This window comes from Leopardus geoffroyi, chromosome D4 (genome assembly GCF_018350155.1).
Source record: "Leopardus geoffroyi isolate Oge1 chromosome D4, O.geoffroyi_Oge1_pat1.0, whole genome shotgun sequence".
Taxonomy (NCBI): Eukaryota; Metazoa; Chordata; class Mammalia; order Carnivora; family Felidae; genus Leopardus; species Leopardus geoffroyi.
The window spans coordinates 26,108,057-26,120,917 of record NC_059342.1 but is presented as its reverse complement, the minus strand read 5'-3'; the positions used below and the strand labels follow the sequence as shown (position 1 = coordinate 26,120,917).

Sequence of the window (12,861 nt, the reverse complement as noted above, 5' to 3'; positions counted from 1 at the left end):
AGGGACCTGGACAAAAAATTTGCAGGCCAGTTCTTCTATGCTGGCCTTGGCCACTTTCCATACCCCTTCTTCAAAGGTCACATGGCATAGTGACATATTAAAGGCTCTGAGGAGACCTGAAGCATGGAAAATGATTACTTATCTTAGTGATCACGGATCTCTTTTCCTTGCGAACACCACCAACAGCTCACGGGCCCAGTTTGAGAGATGCTGCTCTACTCTAGGAGTGGGGATTTGGGGATCTGTTGGGCAGATCTATTTTCATAAGCTGACAAAATGCAATCTGACATGTTTCTTTCTGGCATAAAAACTCTCAGTGGCTCCCTGCTGCCAAAAGGACCAAGTCCAAAGTCTTTGGCATGGCAAACAGGTCCCCGCGAAATCTGATAATAGTCTCAATAGCCTACTTTGTTAGCCTGCCTGCAAAGATTGCATGCAAAAGAGCCCCCATTCCCTGGCCACACACCATGGTGTTTACACTGCCATCTCCTTCCATTGCTCCCTCCCATGCCAACAATGTCTCCCTCCCCACCTGGCGTGGGTCCTCTTGCCAGAAGAACAATTTGGGGTTCATATTTTATATGCTAGCTCAAACGTCACACCTCTGTGAGCCCTACTCTGATTCCCAAAGTAGGCTGGTGGCTTCCTCTTTAGTGTACATGTCTCTTTTACAGCATTTATCACAATATCACGGGTCTGAGATCTCCTCCGAGTCACAACCCATGTGTCTTTTTATCTGGATGCCTTTAGTATCTAGTAAAGTATCTAGCACATAGTAGCTGCTTCATACATGTGTGTCAAACAAATGAATGAATGAATGAATGAATGAATGAATGAAATGACACCCACCCTCTTGCAACACCAAAGCATATGTAACAGGCTCTTAGGAAGGCTTGAATACAAATTAAGCCAATTTAGAATCTTGAGATAATTTATGCAAATCTAGTTTAATATAGAATTAGTCTGAACTCAATGTTCTGATTTCTCCCCGGCAGACAGGTTCCTCTGAACTGTGCTCTCTCTGAGTGTGGTGCAAAGCATAAATTGAAGATGATTTCATAAAATAAACAAGCTCTTAAGTTTCTGGGGCCACTTTAATCAAAAGACGTTAAATGGCAAGGTCTACAAGTGGTCCTGTGGAAGTTGAGTGATTGTGTATAATGTATTAAGGGGGAAATTAAGGAAATGATGTATGCAAAAAAGAGTTAATGACATTCCTCTACCGGGAAGGGACTGTGTTGCCTCTTAAAATGAACAATGTGCCTGGTTTCAAACATTGTAGGTGGAGTATACCACAGGAGATTTTTCTTTTCTTTCTTTTCTTTTCCTTTTTCTTTTTTCTCTTTCCTTTCTTCCTTCCTTTCTTCTTTCTTTCTTTCTTTCTTTCTTTCTTTCTTTCTTTCTTTCTTTCCTTCTTTCTCTTACTATAGTGTAAGAGCAAATAAGTTTTAGCTCTGGGATCTCTACTGAAAAGAAAATGGTCTGAGATAAGGGCATGCCTCTCTCCCTACTTTTACTTCCTGAAGCCAGGGCTCCCAGCCTCAGGGCCAGGCCCATCTGCAAATCTGAGTATCTTCTTTATTCTACAAGGCTAAAAAGTCACACTCATAAAGGCATTTCCTGATTCATGTCCTGTTCAACAATCATGCATTGGCCACCTAGTATGTGCCCTACCCAGTGGCGGTCTCTCTGGTTACAAAGATGTGTAAGACTTGCCCTCTTCCTGCTCCCATGTTAGTGAGAAGACACATATATGCACAAATTTCCATGATGCAATGTGCTTATGCTGTGATATTTATTTATATATTGGTGAGAATGCATTTATTAGTGAGATACATTTTTTAAAAACTTGAGTGTAGTTGACACATGTTTTGGGTGTATGTAGCATAATGTATAAACTTGTCATATCACTATGCTGTAATGCTTATTTATATGAAGTGTGGAGGTACTATGGATTTGTGAGTGATTATTCTGCTTGGAGGAAATCAGGGAGGAGGGAAAACAGGAATTGTCTTAAGAATTAGCAGGTGGGGGAGTGCCTGGGTAGGGTTAAGTGTCTGACTTTGGCTCAGGTCATGAGCTCACGGTTGGTGAGTTCAAGCCCCGTGTTGGGCTCTGTGCTGACAGTTTGGAGCTTGGAGCCTGTTTCAGATTCTGCGTCTCCCTCTCTCTCCTTCTGCCACTCCCCAGCTTGCACTCTGTCTTTGTCTCTCTCAAAAATAAAAAATAAATAAGTAAAAGAAAAGAAAAGAAAATAAAAGAAAAGAAAATTAGCAGATGGGGCGCCCAGGTGGCTCAGTTGATTAAGCGTCTGACTCTTGATTTCATCTCAGGTCATGATCTCATGGTTCCTAAGATCGAGCCCTGCATGGAGCTCTGCCCTGACAGCACCCACCCTGCTTGGAATTCTCTCTCTCCTCTCCTTTCTGCCCCTCCCCTGCTCACATGTTCTCTCTCTCTCTCTTAAAATAAATAAACATTAAAAAGGTAAAAAGAATTAGCAGGAATTCACCAGGGAGATTCAGTGCTGTTCTCCATAAAGGGAATGATGTTGGTATTTTACACAATAAACCACTAAGCACATTTGTGGAATGAATCAAGATTGATCAATCAATCTATCAATCAATCAATTGATCTTTCTAGAAACACTCATATTGCACAACAAAATTCCTTAAAAACTAAACACATTCTTCTCAATACCTAGGTATGAAAGTTAACGCTTGATTATTTCTTATGCATTTCTCTGGTTCTTAAGTTATGTAAACCTTCCCCTAGCCTCTGTGGTTCAGGACTTTATTTTCCAGTTGGTACTGACGTTCAAATCAGTTCTTCTAGCTACTTGTTACATCTTCTGATTTTGGTACAATCCATCTTCTTTTCTTTCTGCAGTTAATAAATTGGTATTGAGCACCTAAAGATGATTTCTTAGACGTTGTTGCTGGTATCACTTTAATACTTTAGGATTCTGACGATGGCCTTGCTTAGCCCATATATACTCACTTGCCTTTTTAAACGTCCACCATAAATTAACTTGCCGATTCTGCTTCCTTCTTTTTTCTCCTTAAGTGGAAGGTGAATTAAAGGATGGTCTCTCTTACCACCTCAACATAAAACGAAACCCCAAAGGGGAACAGGATTTCAAAGTTAGGATTTCAGATCTTCAGGGCTCTCTCCTCACCAACAGATCACATTCATTTTAAGCACACATTGGACCCAAAGAGTGAAAATCACCAAGGTGCACTTCAGGAAAATTTCAGTGGACCTACTGTGGCTCAGCAATGACCAAGAAGAGTGTGCTCCTCGGTTTCCAAAAGGCAGAATGTGGCAGAAATCTGGTTCAGATGTTTCCTAAATGCTAGGTTTTGCCAGTGAAGGGAAGGAATAAAAACCAAATAAAAGACTGGTACTGCAGAGCTGCTAATGAAAACAATTCAGAGGACATAAATGCTAGAGTAATTTTGAACTCGCCATATCAGGCTGGTTTCAATGCAAATGTACTGTTCTGATTTCTCCCTTCCTCGGGAGGATATAATTAGCTCAGCTGAAACAGGGTGGAAGCCTTGAGGCAGCCGTTTCCTGGGGCAGCCAGCTCCCCCATGATGGAGGAACAGCTGCCACATGCCTCTCCTGCCACGGATTGCACGGAGCTGTGGCCACCCCACCAGGTTGCTCATAAGCCACCACGAGCAGAAGGCTCAGGTTGCCAGGGGGGATTGGCTCTTGCTTAAAGATAAGGGACATGTTGCTCCTCAACCTAGTTGACTCCAGGACTAATCACCATTCTTCCAGAGAAGATAGCTGTGGCAGACACAAAAATCCTTCCCTGCTGTTGTGGCGGAAGAGATTCTTAACATTGGTGATGACGGCCCCCACCAGCTACGGCAGTTCCTCCCCTTGGGGTCTGATGCAGGCTCTTGGAGAGGATAGGAAGTAAATAATGAAGAGAAACACACTTCAAGTGCTGGCCCAGGAGAAACCCAAACTCTAAAGAAAGCACATTCCCCAGCTACAATGACAAGGAGGATGAAATCACACCATGTTGGGAAGGGGATAAATGCAGGGCTTAGAGATGATCCAACTGGTGGAAAGCAAGAGTGCTCTGGGAAACAGCCATTGCAAGATGGCGCTGGAGTTCACCTGCAGAAACAGCAACAGCTTCTTCTTGTCCATTTGGCAGACTCAACAGAACGGAACCCACTGATTTGCTTTTGATATTTTAATAAGCAAAAACATTCTACAAATGAGTTCTAGGATGATAAATACTTTCATGGAACCAAAAGGTGAACAAGAATTTGTTTTCTTACTATCAAAATTGTCAGGTCTTACATCCATCATCCACTTTCTTACCCCCTTCTGCCCACCCCCACCTATAGCAAAGGCCAATGTAAGGCTGGTTCTTCTTCCTCATCTGAAGGATGAACAGGCAAATGGACATACAGATCCTGCAGCCACCACTGAGTACTGATCATGATGGGAAGGAGGTGGGGGGTGGGGTTAAAGAAATGTGACATCTGAAGCACATTTGCTAATGACTAGGACAGTTCCAAGAACATTCAACAAATAACGAGACTGGGAATCGTAATCTCCTCTAATGAATTCAGAAGAAAGTACTTTGGGAAAATGTCTCCTAAGCGGTGAATTTTCTTTTAAACAAATGTTGACAAAATAAGATAGATGACAAACAACAATACTTTTATAATGCATACATAATCCAGACTAACTTCTTACGTTCATAATAATGGTCACTATTTTACTAGTATTTTCCTTTTCGGGTTGTTTTTTTAAAGAGATGAGATATAATTTATGTACCATAATCTTTACCTTTCTAAAGTACACAATTCAGTATGTTTATAAATATACTAGATAACCACCACCACTATGCACTTCTAGAACATTTTCATCACTGCAAAAAGAAACTCCACATCCAGAAGAAGTCACTCCTCATTCTCTATTCTCCCAGCTATTGGCAACCACTGATCTACTTTCTGTCTCTATGGATGGGCCTCTTTTTTTTTTTTTTCAACGTTTATTTATTTTTGGGACAGAGAGAGACAGAGCATGGACGGGGGAGGGGCAGAGAGAGAGGGAGACACAGAATCGGAAACAGGCTCCAGGCTCTGAGCCATCAGCCCAGAGCCTGACGCGGGGCTCGAACTCACGGACCGCGAGATCGTGACCTGGCTGAAGTCGGACGCTTAACCGACTGTGCCACCCAGGCGCCCCATGGATGGGCCTCTTTAGGACATTTCATATAATGGAGTCACATATGTGACCTTTTGAGTCTGGCTTCCTAATTTGCCATAAGGGTTGCATTAAGGTTCATCTGTGTTATAGCATGGATCAGTACTTCATTCCTTCTTCTTGGCCAATAATATCCCATTGTATGGATCACCACATCTCGCTTAGCCATTTATCAGTTGATGGGCACTTAGGTTGTTCCCACTTTTTACCTATTATGGACAATGCTGTTATGAACATTTATGTACACGTTTTTGTGTGAACGTATGATTTCAGCTCTCTTAGGGACATACCTAGGGGTGGAATTGCTGAGTTACACCATGAGTCTGTGTCAAACGTTTTGGGAAGCTGCCAAACCATTTGCCCAGGCAGCTGCACCACTTTGCATCCCTACCAGCAGTACGAGGGCTCTGATTTCTCCACATTCCTGTTAACACTTGTTATTGTCTGCCTTTATTACAGCCATCCTGCTGAGTGTGAAATGGTATCTCACTGGGGCTCTGATTTACATTTCCCCAATGACTAATGATGTTGAGCATCTTTTCATGTGCTTATCGGCCATTTGTGTATCTCCTTTGGAGATACCTCTCTTAAAAAGTTTGCCAATTTTTTAAATTGGGGGCTTTATATTCTTACTACTGAGCGTTTCTATATTCTTCCTCTGATTTCTTTTTTCTAGAGGTTGTAGAAGGGGACAATGGACTCCACCTGGCCCTGTCCTGGCTTTGGGAATGAAGCATGATTTTATCCATTTGGATCAGGATAAAGTTGAAAAACATTTATTGAGTACTTATTTTGTGCCAAGCATTCTAAGACCTTTATTGACTTACTGCTAAAGAGAAAGCTGTTGCTTGGGCCACATGCTTTTCCCTTCGATGCTCAATCAGATCATTAAAGCTTTTCTTTAGGGAAGCACTCATGTGGTTCTTCATCTCTTGAGACCAAGAGATGTCCCCTACCTCTCCTCTCACCAAAGGAGCAGAGCTGGCAGTGGAGATGCATCCATTGGCAGATAATATCTCCTGCCAAAGTTTAGATATCTAGAACAGACTAGTCATCCCTAGACTCAGAACAGGTACTTTGAAGCTCCATTTTAAACATCTGAAGTTAAGACCATGCTCACGTTTCCTACAAATACACCCAAGAGACTCCTTTTCAATTTGGTTCCCATTCTTCCTTTGCCCCACAGGCTGTGGGCAATGCTTCCCAAGGTGACCAAAGGAGGAAGCCCCACAAAACAATCTACAGAGGAATATGCAGGAGAGCATTGGATTCATTTTCTTAGACTACCTGTAGTGATGTTGGCTTAGCTAAAATGCAGAGGCATGAGAAGTGAGTAAGGCTGCAGAGAGGGGCACAGGAAACAAACAGACAAGGCTCCTCAAAAGTAAATCATGAAGGGATGAACAAAGGTAAGGAGAGGCATTCTCTCTACCAGTCCTACCTTATTATGAAAGCTAGCTGAATTCTGTGTTTTACCTTCTTAGGCTCTGTACACACACCACATTTATTCCTCTTCCTTCCTATTCTCTTACTCTGCCCTTGAAAATCAGGTAAAACCACAAGAGAAGCAAACTGAGGGTTTGACGTGGTAGAACACCACTTCAAACCTTCACTTTCATTATCATGACTTCAAGGTTTCCAGAAATGTCCTTTTCCTCTCCTACCAAGATCCAAATCCACCTTGCCAATTCCAGGTGATCAGGGGATTTGAGTTGTTGTCTATAACTCTAGCCCCCAGTGCTTCTAGTGCTGGAACCCCAGCCAGGGGTGGCACTATTCAGTAGGAGGCAGAACAGAACCTCTTCCATCTCACCGAGAAGGCCACCACCTAACCCGCTTTCCACCAAGATGGCTCTGGGTGGTAACTTCCAAGGTCTACCATGCTATTATTTATGTGGACAAGTTCATCTTCAGCCACACCTCAAACAGAGGCTCCAGGAGTAATTTCACAGAATCAAACCCAAACCTCAAAACCCTTTAACCTCATGCCAACCAGGAATTCTCCCAAGCCCTGGGGCTCCCCTGGAGGAACCATTCATGGTGAGGGCTTTTCTCTTGGGAGATATCACACACCACTCTGGAGAGCCACGGAAGCCACAGGATGGGTTTTATTGGCTGAGTTGTGCTCCCTCCAAATTTGAACCCCCAGTGCCTCAGCATATAGCTGTATTTGAGACAGGGTCTTCGAAGAGGTGATTAAGTGAAAATGAGGCTGTGGACGGGGCCTTCATCTAATCTGATGGTGTCCTTAGAAGATGAGGAACTTTAGACACAGAGAGAGACACCAGGGATGAGCACGCAGCAAAAAGACCATACGAGGACGCCGAGAAAGGCACTGTCTGTAAGCCAAGGGTCAAAGCAACCCTGTCTTCACCTTGATCTTGGACTTTTAGGCTTTAGAGAAAATAAACGTCTGTTATTTAAGCCCTTTGTCTCTGGCATTGTGTTACAGCAGCTCCAGCAAATGAATACAAGGGCCTCCCAGGGAAAGAGGGCCCTGGGGGCTCCCGGTGGGCACAGCCACTCACCCTGTAGTAGTCAGTGCTGTACACGTCCCGGGACATCCCGAAGTCCCCGATTTTCACCAGGAGGTTCTCACCGACCAGGCAGTTCCGGGTGGCCAGATCTCGGTGCACAAAGTGTTGGGACGCCAGGTAGACCATGCCCGCCGCTATCTGCTGGGCGATGTGCAGCATCTGGGACTGCGTCAGCTCTGTCGGCGGGTTGCCTTCAGCCATCAGCACAGCGTCAGGCCCGTGGGCCCTGTGGAGGACATGGAAGGCGTTGCTGGAGCCCCAGCTTTTTCCTCCGGGGGCCCTTTGCTCCCATCAGCTGCTGGGGCTCAAGGGCTGCCTGACTTAGCCAAAGAGGGGGGAAGGATGCTTCACCCACAGGTGCACCCCTAAAGCCTTGAGAGCACCCAGGCTTCATTTCCCAGGGCGCCTAGAATTCCCAGGGCCATGTGGACCTGAATGGTACCCTCCTCAACACACACACAGAGGTGTACATTTTAGGGGCTCCAGAGCTGGGCTGGGGCCAGGCACTGGCCAGAGCCCCTGACCCTGAGAAGCAATGGAGAAAGAACATAAGGGGAGAGTTTGCTCTCTTGAAGCGATGGGTCATCGTGCCTTAGCGATGGGTCATCGTTCCCACCCCAGCCCTCCCTCTCAGCTATATGCTTCAGCCGAGCGCCCCCGACCTGGGCCAATGCCTCCAGAGTGACCCCACCAGGGCCAGAGCTCTGCAGCAGCGGGGGGTGGGGGGTATGGTTTTCAAGCTGTCCTCTCTCCTTCAAGCCCAACTGAGCAGAATGTCAGGGCACCCTCAGACATCATTCCCCGTGACAAATCCCATCTCCTCCTGCCCACCCCTCCCCCCACCTCCGGCTCGGCATGTGCACTGGCCACCACATGGAGAGCTTTTTGAACCACAATACATTGATCCTTTTACTGGGCTGAGTTTTATACTTTCCACTATGGGGGGGGGGGGAGGGTGTAGAGGGAGTATGGTATTTTATATCTTCTTTTTCTTAAATAGTTTTTTTTAAGATTATTTACTTAGAGAGAGAGAGAGAGAGAGAGAGAGAGAGAGAGAAAGAGAGTACAAGCAGGGAAGGGGCAGAGAGAGAGGGAGACAGAGAGAATCCCAAGAAGGCTCCACACTGTCAGCGCAGAGCCTGACACAGGGCTCAATCCTACAAACCGTGAGGTCATGACCTGAACGGAAATTAAGAATCGGATGCTTAATGGACTGAGCCACCCAAGCACCCATATCTTCTTTTTCTTCTGCCTTATGCACTTGGCCTTTTCCCAGCTGTGTGATGACTTAAGGTATCTAAACACTGGCATGTGCTTTCGGGAGGGGGGGTGTCCCACAGTGAGGATGTGCCCTCAGCCCTGGCAGTCCCCACTCTGGAATCCTGCCAAGACCAGTGTTGCTGCCCCTGATGGCTCTGTAGAGCAAAGAGTAAAGGGTCCCTTTCTTCTAGAAGCTTCTGTGGAGGGGTCAAAGGGGTTCTCCCTCCCAGAGGCAAATAAGGGAGAAGATTTCCTTCAGGACAGTTGGAAGCACTCAAAATAAATATAGAAGATTTTAAATGGATTTTAAAGTGGACGACCCCACCTGCAGTGTTCCAGAACCGTATGAGAATTTGCAAATAAAAGAGGCTGAATGATCCCAGAACTCTCTGCTCCTTCTGTCTCTTCGTACCACCCAGACCTACCTCAGTCAGATGGTCTCAAACCACGGGTGGAAGTGCCTCCTTCCTGGCTCCAGCCCACAGTGATTCCCCTTTTCTGGATTTCCAAATCTCTTACTCCCGTATTCCCTTAGAACAAGCACTGGAGGGGCACCTGGGTGGGTCAGTCGGTTAAGCGTCCGACTTCGGCTCAGGTCACGATCTCACGGTTGGTGAGTTCGAGCCCTGCGTCGGGCCCTGTGCTGACAGCTCAGAGCCTGGAACTTGCTTCGGATTCTGTGTCTCCCTGTCTCTCTGCTCCTCCCCTGCTCACTCTCTGTCTCTGTCTCTGTCTCTCTCTCTCTGCCTCTTAAAAATAAACATTAAAAAAAAAAAAAAAAAAAAGAACAAGCACTGGACAAGGAGGAGGGGAGTTTCCCAGCACCAGGATCTAGGGAAGCTTTGAACTTGTCCAGTCTGTAATTTCCATCAGTCAAACATACAGATATTAGGCTGGGTGATCCTGTAGGTCCCTTGTGTCTCTAAATATCTGCGTTAAACCATTCCCAGGGAGGGGCTTCTTGTTTTTGTGCAAGGAGGTTCTGGTGCCTGTCACCTCCACTCAGACCCAGCCCCTAGTGCCTCCCCGTTGTAGCACTGAGGAGCAGTGTGGGGAAATGCCCTGGGGCTCTGTTCAGCTCAAAACCTCTGGGCAAGGCTCAGGGTATCCAAACGGAATTTGAATCTCATCCTAGCACACTAGCTGTGACCTCAGGTGACCTGCAGAACCGCTCTGGACCGTCTCCTCATTCTGTAAAGAGGGGGTACCCACCGCACCCTCCTGAGCTCACTAATACGAGCAATAACTGAGAGCTTGCTTGGGCTTTCGTGCAAAGCCAGCACTAAGGATTGCTCCAATGTTGTTCTTCCTAGCACCCAAGGGGGCCGGGGAAAGAGGGGAAAGTGGGAATGTTGTCTCTTATTACAGGAGACAAAGCCCTGACTGTGACTTTGATACCAGCAAAGAGACCTAGAAGAACACACAAACTATGAGAAATCCTGAAATATCCCGAGAATCTAGGCCAGGATGGAATCTCCTTCATGGATCTAAATCAAAGAGTGAAATAACGTTGCCGATTTGCCAGGAATCTAGACCCTTCTAAGAATCTATCAGTTGCAAAGTCTCCAGAGAAGACAGAGGCCAGTGCCATAGGCCACCTGTGCACAAAGCCCCATGCTCCAGCCTTACCCTCCAAAGGCCCCAGAAAGCTGTGACTCCCCAGTGCCTTCTGCACTCTCTGATAACCACGTGCAGGTTGGGGCAGGCTCTGGCACGCTAAACCAATGGTTTCCCTGCTCGCTCGTGAGTACTTAACAGGACTCCTTGTAATGGGAGACACCTCTGCATGCTTTCTTGGAGCAGAAAGTCCCGCTGTAAGAGGGCAGGTGAGTCTTCTAACCAAGTTCTCAAGAGGAGTATAAATGAACTTAACACAGCAGCTCTCTGCTTCACTCCTCAGGTGACCCTGCAGCTCTTAGAAATCAAACCATGTTTACCTCTTCCAGGAGAACATGCCTTAAGAGGGGAAAAGCACCATTAGCACCCCGCTTGAGGAGCGGGAAGGCTCAGTGGGCTTCTAACGGGGGAAGCTGTTCACCGTTCCTCTGCTTATTCTCTCCAAGTGTGGGTTACAGCGGGCACTTAGCCACACTGTCTGGCTCCAGAATGCCACGGCACCCTACCTTCCTTCTGAGTTTTATCAACAGCTACCCCAAGAGGAAGTATTGCAGTGCTCTATGGGTTTTGCAGCCAGGGTCTGTGGGTTTGAATCTCAGCTGTGTCACTCACCAGCATCGTGACCCAGTTTTTTGGACCATAAAATGGGAATAATGGTAATCATAGTTTATTAAGTTTATACAAGTTAAACCACTTAAATTGCTTAGAAGGCTCAATAATATTAGCTGTTATTGCTTGGAAAAGCCTTATCTCTCTTCCTCTTGTTGGAAAGGAATTCTGGAGAGATTCCAATAGGCAAAACTGTCATCTCCTTGCCAGCAAGAACTATGTTTTACTCCTCATTTCCTGGCCAACCTAGCAGAGGACTTGGCCATGTTGGTACTCAATGTATGGCTTCGGGGTGAATAAAAAGAGTGAGAGGAAATTGTAGACATCTGTCTTTATAGGCCAGTGCCAATGATGCTTGGGGACATGTTCATGGTGGTTTAGGGGCTAGACTCCCTTCCAGAAAGGGAGGACAGACTATAGTTCAGAGCACATTATTGTGCCTAAGAACCTGATTCTTGGCATTGAATACCTCTTGAAACCAGAGTTCATCAGATTCTGAGATCGAGCAGAAGAGATTTCTAAAAATCAGGTGCCTGCTTCTTCTGGAAGCAGGAAGAAGAGCTAAGGAGAGGTTGGTTGAGCCAAAAGCGAAAGGATCAACACACGCGTGTGCGCGCGCACACACACACACACACACTTGATTACATACGCATGCATACACGTATGTGCACACGCAGTGTGAGCTCACAGAAGCATTTCATTGCATATGGGTGAATACGTTTGGTTGTATTATGCTACAGTTTTTGGAAAGCACCATCTTTAAATAGACAAGTAGCTGAGATCATGGGAACAAGGGAAAAATACTTCTAGGAGCAGCTAATTTTCCTCCTTTCACATCAGAGCTGAAAGACAAAAGCTACCATCATCATCTCTTATCACCTACAAGAAAAACCTTGCAGGCACAGAGTAGTGCATCAGGATGATGGTCTCTGAACACCAAGTGTCAGCTACACATCCCTAATTTCACTGGCTTTCCTTCCCCCCCCCCCCCCACCGCCCACAATTGTAAGCAAGGCAGAGCACGGGGACCCATACCAGCAAGAGGACTAAATTGCACACGTATTCATGAGGCTAGAGACGGCAAAAGGGATCCCGAAGGTGCAAACCACATGATGGCATTTTCTAAGCACAGAGCTACACTGCCCCCTCCACTGTTCTCACCGTGGTGGACTTATTATGTAAACAGCACAGTTTCTGATCTTCCAGGGGCTGAACGAAGAGACTACCTGGTGCCCTTTTCTGGGGAAAGCCCTTTCCAGCGCCCCCAGAAACTGGAGAAGGATAGAGAGGTGTAGGTCACCGTAACACAAGACGTATAATATCCCCAGCATTGTGGATGCCTCAGCGTGGCAGAGAGGGATGACAGTGGGGACAGCATCTACCGATCATCTGCCACCACAATAGTCTTGACACTAGTCCTCTATGTGGGCATTATTATACCCCTTTTACTGAGGCCAACATCTTTCTCATTTGTCCTAAATTCTACTACCCACTGAGATATCACAGGCAGCACACTTGCTAATCTTTCAAAGTTGAGGGGCAGCTACATTGGAAAGAAAACTGCATGTTAGAGCCAGAGGTGACACAGAGAGAATCT

General features: G+C 46.1%; 1 protein-coding gene across 2 annotated transcripts in view; it reads right to left on the bottom strand.

Moving 5' to 3' along the window:
- Window positions 1–12,861, bottom strand: part of NTRK2 (neurotrophic receptor tyrosine kinase 2) — a 338,612-nt gene that overhangs the window by 59,618 nt on the left and 266,133 nt on the right. For both annotated transcript variants that reach the window (XM_045468971.1, XM_045468970.1), the window contains one exon: window positions 7,770–8,004. In XM_045468971.1, the coding sequence (XP_045324927.1) occupies window positions 7,770–8,004 (235 nt within the window). The remainder of the gene's footprint in view (window positions 1–7,769; window positions 8,005–12,861) is intronic.